Raw genomic sequence first — 21,357 nt, forward strand, 5'->3', positions numbered from 1 at the left:
CGCATGCATTTTAGCACTGGATAGGATGTTTTCGTTGGAATGCAGGATTTCATATCACTGTTACAGTCACTTTGTGGATCTAACTTCATCAATTTGTAAGTCAGAACCAGGCTATAGACTTTGGTAAAAAAGGAGAAAAGAAATTGTAGTAGCATGTCTATGAAGATTCTCATTCATCCAGGTCATGATATACAGTATCTAGAAGAATTACGTCTAAAACAACTGGACTTTTCTGAGTTTTTTCTTGAAAACGTTTCACCACTCATCCGAGTGGCTTCTTCAGTTCAAATGGCTGGTAGGGAATTCCCCGGTATTTAAACTCTTGATGGTAGTAGAGTCACAGACATCCAATCACAATGGTTCCATTGAACTTGTTCAGTTAGGTGTTAGCTGACAGGTGTAAGAAGGTATGATACAATCACAATGGTACCATGATTCTCAAGGTGTTAATCCTTCAAAGTACATGACTGAAAGTGTAAATTGTTGTGAAACCGCCGGGGTAAGGGTGTCAAAGCGGCATTGTATGTAGGTGACAAGCGGTGTCTCAGGCCCCCTTCTCTGTTCAGGGATGGTTTTTCCAGGCTGGCATAAATGGCCTCTTTCACACCTCTTTCAAAACATCTGTCCTCTCGGTCCAAGATATGAACGTTACTGTCCTCAAAAGAGTGACCTTTTTCTTTGAGGTGTAGATAGACTGCTGAGTCTTGTCCTGAGGCGTTCGCCCGCCTATGTTGGGCCATTCTCTTACAGAGAGGTTGTTTTGTCTCCCCAATGTATAAGTCAGAGCACTCTTCACTACACTGGACAGCATAGACCACATTACTTTTTTTAGCCATTTTGTATGTAGCAGCCATAAAAATGAAAATGCATTAGTTCAAATACCAGTGATTTCTTCATTAATATGGAGGCTTCCCTAGAGTATGTTGAGAATGGGGTGTGGTACACATGACCAACCCTGTGTCTCTTGGAGCAGCACAATGCCAGGTTTGTACTTATAAGCATGGTTAAGGATTAACTATAGGCTCCAAACTAGGTGAGCCCATAGCCTGAACCAAGTTCTAACAGGGGGAGTGTCATTGTGGAAACTCAGGCTGCACTCCTTCCCAATACTTAACCATATTAAACAGTAGTTGAATTTGGGACTAGAAAATAAATTCAGTAACAAAAATTTCAAACCATAGACAGGCTGCTGTCACAGTGGTATCCCATGCACCCTTGCTAACATCAGTTGTGATTCCGAGGCGGTGACAGTTTCAAAGTGTAACTACATAGTCTGAGACCCTTTCAAAAATAATTCAGGTGTGAGAGTGAGGAAATTCAAGTGTGGGCACTATTATAACTCATTTGATTGAGTGTTGAGGCCTAGACAGTCAGGTTCCAAGGTTCAAAGTATTAGCTTCCCACAAATCTCAGGAGGGATGTCCCCATTGTGCCCATGGTCTGCTGGGGACTGCCACCAGGGAGGCACCCAGGCTGTCTGTGTGTGCAGTACAGGTATTTTATGAGGAGTTTTGCAGTGTTTGCCCTCCCCTCCAGGTTAGTGTAAATATATGCCAGAGTAGGCCTTATACAGAGGTGGTCAAACAGAGGACTGTCTTGGTAGGAACTGTTTAACTATTGCCCATAAGTAGCAGCTGGGGACAATCCATGGGAGAATGAAGTGGGAGAAGCTTAGTGTACATGTGGGCTATATAGTTCCATCTACTTACCACCTTGGCAATGCCAGATGGGCACAAGCCAAAAAGGAGTATGACAGTCCCAAATTTGCGTGGCCCTGGGCTGTTCCTGCCTCTTACCTCAAACACAAACATATTGGAGAATGCGTCTGCTCCAAGGAATTCCTTAAGCCAGCCCTTCATAAAGGTCTCTGGGTGCTGACTTTCGTTGGCAAGCAGACTCCAAATCTTAGGATTTTTCAGGAGCTGTTTTGAGCTGCGGCTTGTTTGCTGTTATGTCATTTAGGAGAGAAGTTACAGTGTCCTCCAAGGTGAAACCCTGGTTTCTATTTCTGTGGTACTGTCCCAGATGTTTTAGAGATCAAGGCATAGGAGTGAGAGGTCCACCCTTATTTCCTCTCATTGTGTAGTTGTTGCTGTACAACTCTCCATTATCCCACTGAGCAATTCAGAGGGTGTTGTTTTTATCATCTGTGGGTCCAGATGGGAAAAGGCTGGTGAAAGTGGGGGCGAATGGCTGGCAGAGTGGAGGACCTTGCAACACAGTTCCTACTAAGTGTTCCATTTAGCTGCTGTGTCAAATTTTTGTTTCTGTGAATGCTTCCCCATAGCAAAAGTCATCAAGACGGAGGGGACTGTATTTAAGGCAGTAGTTGGCAGGCAGGATTGCACCCAGGACTAATGGTGCATGGGGTAACCGCAAGTCCCAGCAGCTCAATTTATCAGGCATTTATCTCATATCATATCATATATTTATCTCATTGCTCTAGTTGTACAGACAGTGTCTCATACTCAGTATCAACGCATATTTCCTGGCCACCTCATGTCAGCATTACTACGGTATTTACCCCGCCCCCAATACCCTGTTAGCCCTGTCCCTCCCCCACCAAAGTAATAAATGAACCACACCCCCTTACCACCTTGTCTTTTTTGCTTTGTCCTCAGATCTGTTAGTCAGGGCAGCTGTTTCCGTATGCCGACGCTTGAAAAGGTTGGTGGATTCTGAGGGCTATTCATTCAGGGCAACTGTTGTATGAAGCCCCCTCAGCTGGGACGTGCAGTTCCAGAATCGAGGCTGTCCAGGTTAGTGGTCTAAGAGGCTGCTTCTGGGCATGTAGGACCACGAAGCCCTGCTGGAGGTTTCCCTGGCAGAGGTTTGGCGCGTGCCAGCATCCAACTGATGGCGTTTGGCATGGGCGCATTTGTTGATCGCGCGTGTGTTCACACAGGCGCATATGTGTACGCACACCCGCATTTCCGCGTTTGCGAACACGCGTTTTTCGCGCGCATGTTTGCCGCGAATGCGCGTTTTTCCGCGCGCACGTTTGCCGCGAACGCGTGTTTTTTTCGTGCGCATGTGCCGCGACGCTCGCGCAATTGACGCAAACGCTCCTGGTACTCTTTAAAGATGCAGGCGCCATTTTGAAATGCGGTTTTTGCTGTTGCCATTGCTCGTGTGGCGTTCAGGTATTCTTTTGGCTTGTGAAGCTTGCTTATAGAAGGGTGTCTAGGGGATGTTAATTCCTATATACCTTTGTCCCTGTAGTATACCAGGAGAAAGAAGGAGTTCAATCTGTGGTCCTACAGCCTCAATTTACAGCTGCCCTCTTGCTTGGTAGGTCCCTCTTGTTCTGGGGGTTCCTGTCGTTTTTTCAGGGGTTTTTTGGAACCCAGTATTAATGTTTTCTTCCTCTTCTCTTCTCTGCTTATCGCTTCAGCTTATCCTGCCCTCTTCATGGCGGAGCCGGCGCAAAGGAAGAGAAGGAAGTCCAGTGCTTCACCTCTGGAGTGTGCTGGCTGTTTCGATCCACCTCTGCAGGGGAAGAAATTTTGCAAGTCTTGTTTTGGTTTACTGCTGGAAAACGCAGGCTCAAGTAGCGGAGTACCTTTGGGGTCCGGAGCTTCAGTGTCCCAGGAAGATTTAGCTTCTTCATCCTCTTCAGAAGTCGAGAGCTTCAGGGGGGCTTCAACTTGTGATCTATTTTCGGATGAGGAGGAGGAGTCTACGGCTTTTGACTTATCTTTGGTGTACCCCTTGATTAAGGCGGTGAAACTCGTTCTTGGAGTCGAAGACACGATCGAGTCACAAAAGGCAAAAGTTCTTCCTTCCTCTTCAAGATCAAAGGAGTTTTTTCCCCTATTTCCTGAAGTGTCTGAGCTTATCTCTTCAGAGTGGAGTAAGGCAGCAAAGAAAATTTCCTTTAATACTTTGGCTACGAGATTCTCAAAGTTATATCCATTTAAGGAACAGGAGACTAAAGATTGGGACTCACCTCCGGCGGTTGATCCAGCGGTTATCCATGTGTCTAAGAAGACAACTCTACCCATCGATAATTCATCTGTCTTGAAAGATCCGATGGACAGAAGAGTCGAGACTGAATTGCGCAAGGTCTATCAGGTGGCTGGAGCCTCATGTAAGCCGGCAGTAGCGCTTGTGTCAGTCACAAAAGCTGTCTCCTTGTGGATTGACAGCTTAGATAAGGCAGTGTCCGACGGTACAGATGCAGCGGATATTAGTGCCGGCTTATCAGAACTGAAGATGGCGGTGGCCTTTATGTCTGAAGCGGCCGTAGACATGACTCGTTTGGCCTCCAGATCCATGGCAGTGTCAGTTTCGGCTAGAAGGGCTCTCTGGTTGAGGGCCTGGGGGGCAGATACAGCGTCTAAAGTAAGCCTCTGCAATCTGCCTTATGTGGGAGGTAGTCTCTTTGGTCCAAAGTTGGATGAAGTCATTTCAAAAGCCACAGGGGGCAAGAGCTCCTTTCTCCCACAAGAGAAAAAGAAGTCGAAATCCCAACCGTTCAGGGGGTTTCTTTTTCGGGGCTCAGGTAGGGCGAGAGGCCCCTCTTCTGGATCTAGATATTTCTTCAGAGACAGCTCCAGACAATCCTCTTGGAGAGGAGGTCAGTCCACAATCCTCAGAGGAGGGAAGATCAAGTCTTCCCCGACAGCTAAGAAGTCCTCCTGACTATCAGTTCCCCAAGGACTCTCGAGTCGGTGCCAGACTTTCAAAATGTTATCCAGTCTGGGAGCGCTCAATTACAGACGAATGGGTCTTAGCGGTATTAAGAAGAGGATACCGCATCGAGTTTTTGTCAATACCGACTCAGAGCGTTTTTTTTGTGTCTCCAATCCCTCGTTCCAGGGAGAAAAGGGAAGTTATGGAGACATATGTTCAGATGCTGCTGGATCAGGGAGAGGGGAAGAGGCATTTATTCCCTTCTCTTTTTAGTCCGGAAGACCTCGGGAGGGTGGAGACCAGTGTTGGATTTAAAGAAAGTGAATGTCTTTGTACGGGTGCAGAAATTCAAAATGGAGTCGATCAACACCATCATTGCAGCTGTGCAGGAAGGAGATTGGCTTTTGTCAATCGATTTAAAGGACGCCTACCTCCACCTCCCGATAGCAGTACAACACCAGCGTTTTTTACGCTTTGCAGTTGGTCAAAGGCATTTTCAGTTTCAGGCTCTACCGTTCGGCCTCTCAACCTCTCCCAGGACGTTCACCAAGGTCCTTGTCACATTAATAGCAGAGTTACGAAAGCAAGGTCTGGCTATCTGGCATTATTTGGACGACATTCTTCTATCCGCAAAGTCTCCAGAGGTTTTGTTGGCACACAGGGATGTGGCCATCTCTTTTCTTCAGTCTCACGGATGGCTAATAAACTGGGAAAAAAGTCAGTTACAGCCATCTCAATCCCTAATCTACCTGGGGGCTCAGTTCAATACGGCAGACAATGTAGTCAATTTGCCACAGCAAGAGATACTTCGCATTTTACAAGAAGTAAAGTGCTTCTGTCAACAAAGTTCAGTGTCAGCAAGGCAGTTCATGTCACTCCTGGGTCGGCTAGCAGCCTCCATTCCAATGACCAGATGGGCCAGGTTCCATATGAGGGAGGCCCAACTCTATTTTCTAGCCCATTGGGATCGGTGGGAAAAAGACTGGAATCAGTTAATCTTCCTATCTCCTCAGCTCAAGGCCAGCCTTCAATGGTGGCTAGACCCAGAGAATTTGTCCAAGGGGTTTCCCCTTACTCCAGTCAATTGGAAAATTCTGTCAACGGATGCTTCCTCTCAGGGCTGGGGAGCTCTCCTAGAGAACAGTGTGGCACAAGGGGTATGGGAATTCCCGATGCAGAGCACACAATCGAATATTCTAGAACTGAATGCAGTTTTTCAGGCGCTGTTGGCATTTGCCCCAGACTTGAAGGGAATGGCAGTAAAACTAAAGATAGACAACTCCTCAGCAGTCTCGTATGTGAAGAGACAGGGAGGAACCAAAAGCCGCTCCCTATGGAAGACGGTCCAACCAATCCTATCCTGGGCGGAGCAGAATCTGGAACTTCTGACAGCGGTTCATGTTCCGGGCATTCACAATCAACAGGCGGACTATCTCAGTCGAATAGCCTTGTCAAAGCACGAGTGGAAACTGCATCCAGAAGTTTTTCACATACTGGTGGAAAGATGGGGTCTTCCAGAGGTAGACCTTATGGCAACCCCAGAGAATGCCCAGTTGCCAGTTTTTTTATACAAGAAGGTTCAGTCCGTTAGCCACGGGAACGGACGCTCTCCTTCAGACATGGAATTTTCGTCTGGCCTATATTTTCCCTCCAATCCCTCTACTTCTGCAAGTTCTTTTGAAGATCATTCAGGAGAGGGCAGAAGTGGTTCTGCTAGCCCCTCATTGGCCTCGGCGCCCATGGTTTCCGCTGCTGAGGAGATTAGCGATAGCGGATCCGTGGCCTCTTCCAGTGACAGAAAGTCTACTGTCTCAAGGTCCAGTAGTTCATCCGGACCCAGGGGCTCTATCTCTGATGGCATGGAGACTGAGCGCAAGAAGCTCCTAGATTTGGGTCTGTCCCACTCGGTGGTAGCGACCCTGCTTAAAGCACGAAAGCAGTCTACTTCAAATGTTTATTACAAAATCTGGGAAAGATTTCTTGTGTGGCAGAGGCAGTCCGAGATCAGTGCTTTTCCTCCTCCTTTGTCACAAATTCTGGACTTTCTGCAGGAGGGATTAAGCAAAGGCTTGCAGTACAGAACTCTAAAAGTTCATGTAGCAGCTCTGTCGGCGATGACAGGAATTAAATGGGCAGAGGATCCGATTGTGAAACGTTTCTTCTCGGCCATTATTAAAATCTGTCCTCCAAAGAGGACTTTGTCTCCAGTCTGGGATCTCCCTCTGGTCCTAAAAGCTCTCTGCGAACCCCCCTTTGAGCCTTTGCAAGAGGCATCATTGTGGATGGTCACACTAAAGACATTGTTTTTGGTGGCAATAGTGTCGGCAGAAAGGGTCAGCCTTCTACATGCTTTGTCTATGAAAGATCCCGTAGTAATGCTGACATGAGTAGTGGCCAGGAAAAGAAATTTACGGTAAGTATGATAGGAAATTTCCCTATTTCTTTGGTATTCTGAAATACCTTCTTAGAAAAAATTAGAAAGTAACCCATTTTGAGGTTAAGGCAGTTTGTTTGTGTTTTGCTTTTATAGCTAAATTTGGATAACCCATGACATTTCCAATTGTGTCCAGTATCAGAGCCATAGAGATTCATTTGAGTCACCACTACATTCCAAGGATTAATATCCATAATGTGCCACATACCCTGGGGTCCCTCCGTGCTGCAACTACCCCTTTACTGTTCCCGAAACAATTCAAATGGCCCATGGTCACAACTTGCAATTTTAGGAAAGGAGATTTCAGCTAAATACCAAAAATTGAAGCTCTAAATGGGGCATGAATGTCGCTGTCTGCAGTGTTGGCACTACTTTACAGTGGTGTAAATACCCATTATTGTGTCTATTTACATGGCCTTCATCCAGACAATTAATAACATTGTTATACTTTAAGAGGCACAACAAGACAATACTGGACACCACAGCATATTATTTTAGGACTCACAAAAACCATTGCTGAAGGTGGAGGGTTATATTTTAAAAAGTAGATCAACTAGGACCTCTGGTAGGGTCCTTCTATTTCTGCCCAGCAGGTTCTGCCTCTCTTTTTTCTGGCAAACCACCTCTATGCCCTATATGTTAGTTTCTCCCCTTTCCTACCATATATATTTGCCTTTTGCTTACATTGACCATTTTAACAAGTCACTGTGTCCCACGATACAATAATTTCAGCCCCAGTCCACTAACTCTTATTGTACATGGATGGCAGAACCAATAGCAAACCTGCCTTACACATGTGGAAACTGAATTTCCTTTATTGTACTTCTACAGTTTTTTGTTGTCAGGAAATGAATTGAACCACAGTCTTGCTACATATCCTGTGAGCTGGACTGAATTACACAGCAACTACAATGATATTACCTAAAGGATATTTGACGCTGCAACACATTGTCAACATCTGAATGATGCAACCTTGTCCCTTCTCAGGCAATGACATGAATCTACATACTTGTGTTTATTTATCTGGTGGACAGCCATTGTTGGAACAAGCACAATGATGGTGGGCACAAAAAAGGTGTAGGAGACCTAGCACAGGTTGTAGGAGCACTGTGAATAAGCTCCCCTAAGGAACAAATTGCGTTTGGACTCTATACTACTCTAGTTTATAGGACTCTATAGTATAATGTAATACAGGTTGACTATATTTCTTTTAAGTTTCAAGTTATCTTCTATCTTTCTGCTGGTATCATGGTGTGAACCAAATGCCTAGGAGGGAAGCTGCTGTTGCTCCATTGAGCACTGAAGAGTGAGTAGTGTGCCCTTGCCACGTAGGTTATATACATAGGACCCTCTCTCTCTTGCACACACAGTATAAATGGATACATATGCCATATGAACTGATGAAAGAGTTGTTGAAGACTCCTCAAGGAAAATGAGGCATAAGCTTGAAGGACAAACTATGGGCCTAGGTACACTGTATGCTGAAGTCTCAACCATGGGTTCCTGGGACACCTGAGTGGACCCAAACGCTACAAATAATCCATATGAAGGTTAACAAGGAGTGGCTAGTAACTAGAACAGGCAATGAATACACTATAGCAATGTGTTAGGCAGTTGCACTGTTCTCATGTATCAGGAAATCTGTGCACAAGCGGTTTTGGGTTATTTGATGCATCAAAGAGGGTCATTGACTTTGGCCAGCCAGCTGTGGTTCTCATGTCCACCAGTGTGGTCAATATTTAAGAACCGTTATACATTCAGATGTGTGTTTAGTTTTGCTGCCAAACAAAACCAACTCTCTCACCATTCTTTTCCCCATGCTCGGTGTGCCAGTTACCTGCCCTCTTTTTAATATATTCTTCCACAGAGCAACTTGATAAAACAAGATTTTATTGAAAGTTGCACTTTATAAAATATATAAAGTTGTACAAAACAGTAAAAGAAGCATTTTCCATAAAAGGGCAAATATATTGAAAAAATGTCATTTCCACAGTAGTTGGCACTAGATGTACCGGCGATCAAACAGGTAGGGTTAAAAGCCAATCGGACTGTAAGGGACTAACCACGCGGCACACACCAATAAATAGCTCACTCACGCCCCACAATACCCGGCACTCACTCATTCTCACAAATCCCTACACTATCCTTTGACATAAACTATTTACACAAGTATTTACAGTACAGAAAGTGAAAAAAAAATTATCTTTCTAAAACCATAAAAAAGAGACAATGAGAAATGGCAGATACCCATAATGCCCTGAGAATTCCTTTTTGCACAAAAGAGATAAGTGGACCTGTAATGACCCACATTGTGCTGCGGTACCAGGAGCAACACTGATATAGTGTAGTATAGTATGACTATGTATAGTGTGACTATGTACACAGCGTGACAATCTTCTCCCAAGGCACAGTTGGGATTCTCACATCCATGGTCTGCTACTGCCCTCCAGTGGAAAACAGTGGTGGTTAAAGACCGATAAAATGGCCCTGTCATTACTGTTAATATTTTAGGGGGAACTCAGGCTTCCGAACCAAAATTTGTTATAGAGCCCCACACAAAACAGAAACCCCTGATATAACTATCACTGTAATCTGTTTCTTCAAAAAGTATAATTACCATTTTTATCTGCTGAAATCCAACTGCAAAACAGTTCTTCTTTTTCTGCATCACTGGAAATCCTGGCAGGGGAGGAGGAACTAAAACATTGATGTTACAAATTGTAACAACTTCCCCACAGCTTACAGACAGCATGTAGGAACTACATAACCCACAATGCATTGCACTGTGATATTCTCCTTATTGGCATCATGTGTGCAGGGGAAAGTTCCCCTTTAATGGCAAGCACCATGGCTTATGCATTAAAAAGGGTGACAAGTTTATGGGGTGTTTTGACTGCTACTATTCTTTGCCATGACCCTAAGTGTTTCATCCAGCTGCGCAGAGTAAATATATTAACATTAAAAAAAAAGATATTAATATATCATAAAATAGTCAATTAAAATATATACAGGGGAGTAAAACAGTTCAAGATAAAAGGGGGATTTTGGACCCCCACCCAGCCACGTGGGAGAAGGTCAAAGCAGCCAAGGCATGGGTGGCACGTGCACCTGATAATGACATAGGTAGGAAGACCCAACACCACACTGTAAAAACCCTCCGAACAGCAGAAAAGCACAGTCTCTCTCTGACAGGGTCACACCACAGTACCAGGACCCCCAAAGCAATGTTCAGAGAACTGCGGCTTAGCAATAGCTAGAGGGGTGCAGGCTGGCTCTTCATGGGCTAAATACAGTGCTGAGCAGTAGTCACGCAGGGTACTAGCCACAACCTCTTCTGGGGCGTCATCCACATCAATTCCTCACGGGGGGTTTCAGGGGCTGAAATAATAATAATAGAATATGAGATATATATATAATAATATAATATATACAATAAATAGATAATGTGGTAGAATTCTTGACTCAATATTACATTCCTCAATTTATATCTAGGTAATGGCAGCCACAGACAACACAAGGTGAGTTTGATTTAACCAAAAGCCCACTATAATGTAATTCTTTGTTTATTATAGTAACCAATGATCAGGTAGCGTTTAGACCCCACAGCAAAATTATTTAAAGGAACAGTTCAGTGTAAAAATGAAACTGCAAAATAAAAATATTTGTAATATAGTTAGGCAAAAATGTAATCTATAAAGGCTGGTGTGAGCAGATGTCTAACATAATAGCCAGAACACTACTTCCTGCTTTCAGCTCTCTAACCTCTTAGTTAGTCAGTGACTTTAGGGGGGGGCACATGGGACGTCACTGCTCAGTTTGTGAGCATGCAGGTTATGGCCCATATGCCCCCCCCTCAAGCCACTGATTGGCTACTGTTAACAGCTTAGAGTGCTGTAAAGGAGAAAGTAGAGTTCTGGCTATTATGTTAGACATCTGCTCACTCCAGCCTTTATAGATTACATTTTTGCCTAACTAACTATATTGAAAACATTTGTTAATTTGCGCAGTCTGTCTATTTTACCCAGTTTCATTACGCTGAACTGTTCCTTTATGAGCCCCTGTACATTTAGGGAATAAGACATTTTGGAAGCCCATTTATCAACATTCTCATTTTTGTGGTTTTAGAGTTTTTTTGAAAACACGGCTAAACTCATTTCCACTAAAACCACAAATGCCAAGTGATTTATTACATACAGCCTTTTAAAAGAAGCACGGGGAAATAAAAACAATATGCAGAAAAAACAATCATTTTTTGCATTTTTCAACAAATGAAGCATCCAAAAAATCCAAAACCACAAAGCAAAAGAAGATCTTCCAGTTGGAAACAGGACAGATTCCCATTGATTTCTAAATGACCTCGACAGCGTTTAGATGGTGTATTTTTTCTTTCGAATTTATTAGTTTTTACACATAATAAATGGCAAAACATTTGAATTTTAGCATAAAAATAAAACAAATAATGAAAAAAAAAATACGAAAGTTAGTAAACGCCCCCTTTAGAGTCCTGTAACAGGGGTGCAACTGGTACAAATTAATAAAGGGGTAAAACCACACGGAAGCCACCAATAAAAAGCTGCAGCACACTGGGAGTCTATGGGGTGAACCAACAGCCAATCACAGCACTGATTAATTTTTAGCTGTATTTATTTAAGTTGCCCTGTTGTTAGGAATATCTAATAAATGAGGGTCACAGGTAGATTAGAAGTAGAGCACAAGCAGACCCGTCTCACATTAAATCATAGTAATGGCCTCTATGATCATGTGGTACCTGCCAATCAGAGTGTAGCAGCGCTCATGGTTTGGAGACTTTGTTTAAAAAAGATTTACCTTTGGTGGTGCAGGAGGAGGTGCTGGTTTAGCAGGAGGTACAGGGGGTGGAGCCACCGTTGGTTTCTGAAATGCCCAAAGTGAAAGAAAATAAATACAAAGCATTTGGAGTAAATTAAAATGACCTGTTCTAATTACGGTCCCTGTTTCATTGTCTTTAGACAATCACAAGTCAGCTGAGCGGCCTAAGGGGAAACCTAATTGCTTGATGGCCTCCTACTGTACATGTGCTGGGTGGAGCCATTAAACAACAACAAAGAGGTGGGACTATACTTATAGGGGTATATTTATCATGCTGTGTAAAAAGTGGGGGGGAAGCATTAACAGTGATGTTGCCCAGGGCAACCAATCAGCATTTAGATTTCAACAGTAAAAAGCAACAACAGTAATGTTTTCCTTCACTTTTTACACAACATAATAAATATACCCCTTATGGTTCTACTGCTAACTGAGCCATGGAACAATCAGTCGGATAAGTGCAACTTAGCAACTGATGTGCTGGGCCAATCTGTACAGCAGTAACCTCTTACCTTTAGTTTTGGCTCAGCTTGAGGTGAGGCTGTAGTCTGTAAAAAAACAAAAAAAGTATTATTCATATAGAAGGCAAGTACTAGTGCCCTGGCTGCACCAAAATTCATTAAATTTGGGGGTCCCACTGAATTTTTATTTCCAGCTCCTGGGTTGTCCTTGGAGAGGGGTTTTGTCTTGAAAGTCAGACAGAGCTTGCTGCTATTCTCTCACAACATAGATCTACATACGCCATTTTAGTCTCTAGACATGAATATGTACTAAAGCACTAGCCAAAATGCAACATTTCAACTTACCACAGAATACTGAGGTGCCTGGTAACCAACTCGGCTGGGTGGCCACGACTTGTCTGTAGCCGGCTGTAGGGAAACATTTTTGGTCAGTGGGGAAAACGTCAATATATTTGCTGCAAAGTTTAGGCAAAGTTCATTCAGGCATTTATAAATCCTGCCAAAAATGAGGTAGGGGCCCTGACTTTTTTACAATAGCCATGCATTATGGGGCAGAAGCTTGAGGGCAGTGCCAATGACTGAAAGCTTGGACATACAGTACAGCAGGACAGCACAGTGGCAGCTTTGTTAAATAAATATAAAAAAAATATATAAAAATAGTTTTAAGAACATGTTAAAGCTAGGCATATACAGTACACCCAGTTCTGCATTTTCATTGAGTAATCAAGCAATATGTTTCTATTTACTTATGAAATTGATATTAACTGAATTGTGATTATAACTCCCATCTTTCCCCCCTACAGTCTATATTAAACACCGCTGCCAGAATTCTCCTCCTCTCATCCAGGAGAGTTCAGGCCCCTCCCCTGCTAAAGGCCTTATCGTGGCTTCCTATTAAACAAAGAATATCCTACAAACTTCTTCTTATAACCTTCAAAGCCCTCCATTCCTCTGCTCCTCACTACATCTCTTCCCTTGTGTCTCCGTACGTTGCTGGCCGACTCCTTTGTTCCTCGCAGAGCAATCGCTTGGCTGTGCCCCCCACTACTACTGCTGTTTCCCACCTTAAACCTTTCTGCCCTGCTGCCCCTCACATTTGGAATGCCCTCCCTGATTTCCTCCGGAGAGAATCCTCCCTCAGTCTTTTTAAAACCAAACTTAAAGACTACCTTTTGGAGCACTCACCCAGCACCTGATGTGGGAAATAGCACTTATATTGTAATGTCACCCACTGTGACCTACAGCACTTATATTTGCCTATTTGTGTCTGTAAGTTACCCTCCCATATAGATTGTAAGCTCTACGGGCAGGGACCTCCATCCTCTTGTGTCTTTGACTCTTAACTTATTGCAACTGTATTTATCTTGTATCCATCTGTATTTATTGTTGTGCTTTGTATTTATCTATTATTATCTTAATAATCCCCTGTTTGTATTAATCTATTCTACTGTACAGAGCTGCGTACATAAGTAGCGCTTTATAAATAAAGATATACATACATACATACTGCTTTCTTGTCCAATTAAACTGTTTAATTTATTTATAGTAGGCTAGAGTGCCCTCTGCTGGTCAAAATGCAGAATTCATGGATGAGCAGAATATTTCATGGTGCAGGGCCGGCTTACCTTTGGTTTATGTACTTGGGGCAAAGGCATTTGCATCTGAGGAGGGGGCTGGTTACGAAATGATGGATTTGTGGAACCTTCAACAGTTACAGTTGCTGGGAAGCTGCTGGAACTGATGGGAAAAAATAGTGATCAGTTTTATTTTTAGGACTTTAATCCTACAATTTCAATCGGAATGATAGTTTTAGACCACTGCATTAAAACGTATGATTGATATCCGAACGTTTGTCGTAAGCCAACTAAAATCTAAACGTGTTTGGCCAGTTTTAGCCACACCCCTACTGTTACCTAGGCTCTATCATGATGTTGCCCCCAGCCACCCATGTGTCCCACTCCTCACTGTATCCACACACAATAACCAATGACTTTTACCTCTGCTTCTTCCCCTTTCCTCTGTAGAATCTTGCCAGAAACACAAGTCCAATGACAAGGGCAAGAGCAATGACGATCACCACGACGATGATAATGATATCTGTAAGGGAAAGGTTGGCATTAGTCTATAACATTAGGCTATTACAAAGGAAGCTCCCACTTCTGGTGAGAGGGTACTAGCAATATTCTCCAATGCACATGCATATAGTACAACTGGACTAATAGTTTAATAAAATTGACCCTTAGTAACCCAATACAATATTGCAGCACCTGTTTGATCCGCTGAGGAGAAAGTGAGGGTGTGGGCACATGGATCTTCCCTTTGGATATTACTGCTTGCAAATGAATCACAAGAAGTTAATTGTCTTTTGTGATAAAGTGGCTTGTGATCCCTTCCACTGCGAGCCACACTGACCTCCCTAGATTGCACATATCTAATTGACTTCTATAATCACTGAAAGAAAGACCCCCCTCCCTCCATATATCTTTGTCCATAAGAATGCCATATCTGTACCAACATGGGGAAAGGTTAGTGAACCAAGGTCAGTGAATGCCTTATCTCCTCTCCCTCGCCCGCCATATTTACATTGAAGGAACTTACTCGTTGGTGAGGCGACATCACAGGTGGGAGGAGCCCAGCCCTCTTCACACTGGCACAGCATCTCGTGGTCACAAACCTGCAGAGGAATGAGGCATTGTTACCACGACTTGTACTACTAAATCAGTATAAACCTCAGTTACTTAAAGGGGCAGTTCATCATACAGTAAACTTTTAGTTTGGCGTAGAAAGTGACATTAGTTGCTTGCATCGCTGAACCCCGTACCCCACCCCCATGAACTTACCGCATGTCCTGAGCACTGGGCAGAGCAGTTGGTTGATCTGTATGCACTTTCAATGCTGCTGCAAGCCCCATTGTAGCAAACCTGGGAAAGGAAAAACAGTGAGAATCCCAGACCAGGGAAATGGATAGCTGCAACTCACACCATTACAGGGCCCTGTAGCCCTAACGATATTGTGGAACTAGTTATCAGAGGTTAACCCAGTATTACCAAGTCCCACTTCATTTTACTCATCACAGACATTTATACATGATCTGTTCTGGTCTACTTCTACTCACCATCCCATCTCCACATTTTGTCCCATTTTGCACCATTCCTCCTTGAGCCAGGACTGCTCTGCATCTGGAAAACTCTGCGACAGCAGCATAAATACTGGGCTGCGAGCTGCCTCCATAGCAAAACAGCATGCCACATTTTACATCCCTGCACACACAAAAAACAAATTAGCCTGGGTGTATATGTGTGACCAAAAATATATTTCTAGGGGAAGATCCCCAAACAGTGTGATTATAATCCAAACTACTAACCTGCAGCAACCAATCAGCATTTAGTGCTGATTGGTCAGTTGCAATTAGTCGTATTTTTAAGTAAAATAGTGTTAGTGGGTACATACTTAGGTTTGCAAGGAACATAGGTAGCCCCAGCCATGGTACAGTAGCCGTAGTCAACCCCTCTTGTGTTCACGTTGAAGCAGGAGTCTTCGCTCGGCACAGAACCTAAGAGAAACAATGTATTTTTTAAACAGAGGGATTTTGGATAACAAAAATTCAGAAAGTGAGTACAGGTGTTTTGATGACCACCATAGTAATAGTTTTCCAATCAAACTATATAATACTTCAAGGCACATTCTGTATTTGTGTGAGAAGAGGAGAATTTTCTTATGAGGCTTAAAGAAGTAAAGTCTTTTGTATAAACACAGGGCTCCTGCACAGGACCCCAACTAGCCAGACACCCAAGAACGGCCCTGTTCCTCCATACCTGACCCCAAGGGGCAGGTTTGCGGCTACTATGTTGACCTAACATGAAGATTGGACAGACCCGGACTGGCAATCTGTGGGTTCTGGCAAATGCCAAAGGGGCTGCTGTAAGGTGCCATAGACATTTATTGGGCCTGTGGGCGGCTGTTTGCGCCTATTTTTAATCCCAGTCCAGACATGGACAGGTCCAGCATATTAGCACTGGCTTCAGTTTATAAAAGCGAGTGTAGTTAGGGTGCCAGCTTGGATGCTCTAGGCTATGCCACAATCAATACATCTTTAGCAAGTAACTACATGCCCACTGTAATGTGCTTGTTACAGTACTTTCATTCCCTTAAACTGCTTGCTTCCTTCTAATAAATTCAGGAATTAACTGCTGTGAGATGTACAAAATGGAAATGTTTGCAATATGCTGGTAAAGAATGTAGTAGGGTGTGCCTGCAGCCACAGTACTGGAACCAGCTACTGATACATTGCAGTCTTTATTTCACACACTGGCAACTGGCCACTTGGCACTCTCTACTATCAAGTGCCTCTAGGCCTAGAATTTCTTTATTATGAAATATTCCCAAAATGAATTAACATTCTCACTCTTCTATGCACTTCTAACAGTAAAAAGTGTACATGCATTATACACACATATAGGTGATATCCGGCTGTACAAGATCTAGGTCCACCCTCTCCGGTACTCCATCCTCTCTGGTACCGGTAGGCCAGTTCGACACTAAAAGTGGGCCCTACAGTACTGTGTACAATGTTTGCCCCAGGTCTTGTAGGCTGCATTAACCAATCACCTGTTTGCTTTCAAACAGCAGACCAATCATTTCTAGCTGCAGATTGGTTGCATGGTGTGGTGTCTTATTAGATTACCTTGTAATTTAATTGTTTAGTACAGGGACTTCTCTGCTAAAAAGTAGCTTATTGATCTATAATACATCTGTATTATATATTCTTATAGCATTCCACACGACTCGTTAGGAATTATAAGAAATAATGAACCATCTACCTTGAAATATCAGGATAGTAAAAGTCACCTCAGACCTCAGCGTCAAACCTTTATGTGGTCACAAGACTCCTTGGTGACTCCTATATCCTTATATTTTTATCATAGGACTATAATATTGCTTATTATTTTAGAGTTCCAGAAGCAAACGCACAATTTTTACAGTACAAATTGTAAGTAAATGCATACATGTATATTTTTTCTCCCTTTCAAACCTATATAGAGAGATGCAATCGTGTTTATGAAAGGGTAAAGAGAGAAAGAAGGTTTTCTTAAAGCTACAGATTAACCAGTTGATGTTCTGACACAATTTACTGCTCAGATATGCAAATATGTTAAGGTTCTTGCCACCAGGCCCAGACTGGCAATCTGTGGGTTCTGGTAAATACCAGAGGGGCTGCTGTAAGATGCCATAGACAGTCACTATTTATTGGGCTGGGGGGGCTGTTTGGGCCTCTGTGTACTTGAAATGCCAAGGTCTATGTTGAATCCCAATCCAGGCCTGTTTCCACTTACTTGCACCCCATAGTGTTGTGCACTGGCTCTGGTGAGTCGGACACTTCCCATTAAAGCAGTAGCCCTTCCCATTGCTGCAGGGGAAGCCATTGACTCGGAAGCGGTCGGAGGGACACACAGAGGACTTCCCGTCACACATATCTGCCAGGTCACAATCATCCTTGGCTGCTCTGCACACACTTCCAGCTTTCTTAATCTGGGGGAAAAAAAACCTTGCTTAAGAAGATTCATGGGCTCAGTGTATTCCTACCAGTTACTTCTGCACACACATAATAAAGGTAAAACGCCTGCTACATTGGCAATAGCCTTGCCCTAGTACCGTAGATGGTCTGACAGTCGAAAGCTACCTACAGAGCCACAGTGCACTATGGGCACAGGTTCTGTTGCAGAAAGTCACACTCACCTGACAGTTGTCACAGCAATCACCCTCAGCGCACTTTGCAGTTGACTTGAGTTTGCAAGTGGCAGCATCACAGCATTGATTGGTGCATTCCTGTAAGGAGGTCAAACAGTATAATGTTTAGCACTGGAGTCACTTACTTGCATCGTATCTCCCAGAAAAGCAGTGTGCATAAAGTAGTTTAGGGGGAAATGACACAAATTGTGTCAGTAAAACTGACCCCCACATGGCTATAGGTTGGCTTGACAGAAGCATAATGTGTACTGTTATTAGGCTATAAGGTTAAGGATTTGTGCATGTGTAGACTAAGCTCTCTCATAGGCACACCTACCCTCTCTGCTGGGAAGCTGAGCTAACAATGCAGCCACCTCAACATTCACCAACCTCTATAACGTAACAAACTTTATTGGCCAGGGCCATTACCTCTACTGTTCCACAGTCGCAATCCTCCCCAATCTCGGTGAACTTATTCCCGCACACTGCAGGTGCTATAATGTCTTCTTTCAGCGGCACGGCCAGCATACACTGTGGCATTCGGCTAAGGAGAAAATCCTGGTAGTTCTGTAAGCTGCAGCTACTGAACAAACGCGGGGTGTTAACACTGTATGGAGACAAGGAAGGAGCAGATGTTGGAGATGGTGTGAGAAGTAAGATCAGTGGAAGACATAGGACTATATAAAAGCTTTATATAAAACATAATGAACCCTCTTACTGCTCTCTATCTATCTATCATCCAGCCAGCTGGGGGTGCCCATACACGGCCAGATAAGCTGCCGAATCGGTCTAAAGAACCCGAAACGGCAGCAAAAATCTGCCCGTGACTGCCCACCTTTAGACATTTGTACTAATTCCATAAATTAGTATACATAAAAGTAATGGCCATGCAACTACCCTTTACCTGGAATTTCCAAATCTCTTTATATATATATACTACTAAGTTGAATGGTGTACCTTCTATGGCAATGCATAAAGATCTTGAAAAGTTATGTGACTTTTTTGTCAAAGTAAAATAATCCTTATACAGGTAAATAGTTGTCACTAAAGTGAGTAGGTTATTTTACTATGTTATAGAATGTCTTATTCCAAGTAACTTTACAATTGGTCGTCATTATTTATTTTCTATAGTTGTTCAATTATTAGCCTTCCTCTTCTACATCTTGTAACTTTCAACATCCCAAAGCTAGTTCTCTTTGAGGCTACAATTTTCTTATTATTGTTACTTTTTATCTTATCTTTCTATCCAGCCCCCCTACTATTCATATTCCAGTCTCTAATTCAAACTATTACCTGGTTGCTAAGATACACAGGACCCTAGAAACCAGATAGCTGCTGAAATTTCAAACTGGAAAGCTGCTGAACCAAAAGCTAAATAAATGAAAACCAATTGCAAAGAATCGCTAAGAATATCAATGTCTATGCCATGCTAAAAGTTAATTCAAAGTTGAACAGTAATATTAATATGCTGCTACTATTACCCCCACCCCGCACCCCCTGTAAAATTTTACAGAGGAATACCTATGCTGAAAGAAAAAGAGAGGCAGTTGTACCTGCTGTGGAGAGACACAGTGGGCCTAGTGTTATGTAAGCACAGCACAGATGCTGTTGAGAATAAAAAATACGAACAGATAAGGCACAGTGGGGCTCATTTGTCAACAATGGGAAAATTTGCCCATGGACAGTAACCCATAGCAACCAATCAGTGATTGCCTTTTTTCAGCCAGCTGCAGGTTTATTTGTTGTTGTATTCTGTAGGGTTATAAGCACTAGTGATGAGCGAATCTGTCCTGTTTTGCTTCGCCGTAAAATTAGGGAAACTATGGAAACATTTACGAAACTATGGTAAAATTTGCGAAACACGGGTGCCACGCGATCGCTCCTATTTTTACAGAACCGCGCCCCTTTTTACATGACCGCACCTATTTTGCTAAAGGTAATACATACATGGAATGTGTATGGAACACACCTGAGGTAAGGTGCCATGATGCACGAGCTGGCACTGCAAGAACAAGAGTCGGTATCATGGTTCATTCCCAAGTTGTGTCCCAGCTCGTGGGCAACCGTGGCACCAACGCCAATAGAAGCTTTGCTGTGATCCTGTGAAGAGTAAGCAGGGCAATAAGCAAATAAATATGGGTAGGGTGACATGCAGGAGGGACCAAAAATTGATAAAGAGGGAGAGGTTAGGAGAAAATAGTGCATATACTGTGGTTTAAATAAAAGTGCCAGAAACTTTATGTGAAAGGTTCTGATCCTAGTATTTTTTAATCATATGGTGATGCCCAGCCAGAGATCCAGGGAACCAAGGCATCATTAAAAAGGGGGTGAAAAGGGGTACAGGTGGTAATCCTATATGGATAGATCTTACAGCCAATATACAAAATCCATACCTGGATTACTCCAGCAGAATGGGTTTCACTGCACTCAGTGCCCACGTAGGCCAGTCCAACTGTAGCACCATCAAAATCTGTATTTCTGAAAAACCAAACAAACAAACTTGTCTTTTTTTTTTAAAAAAACAAAAATCTTTTAGAATAAATAGGAAGGTCCATCATTGTCACTAAGTATAGTCACCCTTATTTGCAAATGATCAGAGTGTATATGTACAAGCAGAGAAGTCCTGTTGTTAAATGGGGTATTGGTCTTAAAAAATGGACGGTGTATGGAAAACACATTTTTAATGATCACGAATCAAATATCAGAAGTCTTTATATCAATAATCCAAAAACATATACCAAAATACAACTTTTCAAATGATTTTTATCATAGTTTTTAATTTATTTGCCGCCTTCTTCTGACTCTTTCCAGATTTTAAATGGGGGAATCACTGACCCCCATAGCCCATAGTTGCTATGCAAGGCTACAATTTTTGTTTGTTGTTTTTATGGGATAACTTAACATTTTAATGTTGGGATTTATGATCCCTTATATAATGTGACAAAAGCAAAGAAGCAAGTACTATGTCTTCACTCACGTCAGCAACTGAGCGTTGTCATTCGGCGTCCTACGCAGAAGAACATTCTTTCTCCAGTCAGCGAAGGCAGCCAGATCCGCAGAGGCCGAGGTCACCACTTTAAACTGGTCCGTCGTGTTCCAAACCTCAATCCCGATCAGAGCAACAAAGGTATTTATGGCCTTATACACCTGTGTAAAAAATCACATCACTTAGCAGTATTCCTATGGGAGACTTCTGGTTGCAGCTTTACCAGCAACTCCCCTATCAAGGTCTTATTACAGGGCGTACATGGGATA

General features: G+C 43.1%; 1 protein-coding gene across 1 annotated transcript in view; it reads right to left on the bottom strand.

Moving 5' to 3' along the window:
- Positions 1-8,987: 8,987 nt before the first annotated feature.
- The window catches only part of adam28.1 (ADAM metallopeptidase domain 28, gene 1), a 33,705-nt gene continuing 21,335 nt past the window's right edge, over positions 8,988-21,357 (bottom strand). The window contains 16 exon segments of the mRNA NM_001246204.1: positions 8,988-10,447; positions 11,897-11,962; positions 12,427-12,462; positions 12,721-12,783; positions 14,001-14,112; positions 14,373-14,472; positions 14,974-15,049; positions 15,216-15,296; positions 15,491-15,635; positions 15,826-15,928; positions 17,709-17,904; positions 18,112-18,201; positions 18,532-18,709; positions 20,072-20,202; positions 20,496-20,580; positions 21,080-21,249. Of these exon segments, the coding sequence (NP_001233133.1) occupies positions 10,421-10,447; positions 11,897-11,962; positions 12,427-12,462; positions 12,721-12,783; positions 14,001-14,112; positions 14,373-14,472; positions 14,974-15,049; positions 15,216-15,296; positions 15,491-15,635; positions 15,826-15,928; positions 17,709-17,904; positions 18,112-18,201; positions 18,532-18,709; positions 20,072-20,202; positions 20,496-20,580; positions 21,080-21,249 (1,659 nt within the window). The 3' untranslated portion in view covers positions 8,988-10,420.

Source organism: Xenopus tropicalis, chromosome 3, assembly GCF_000004195.4.
Source record: "Xenopus tropicalis strain Nigerian chromosome 3, UCB_Xtro_10.0, whole genome shotgun sequence".
Taxonomy (NCBI): Eukaryota; Metazoa; Chordata; class Amphibia; order Anura; family Pipidae; genus Xenopus; species Xenopus tropicalis.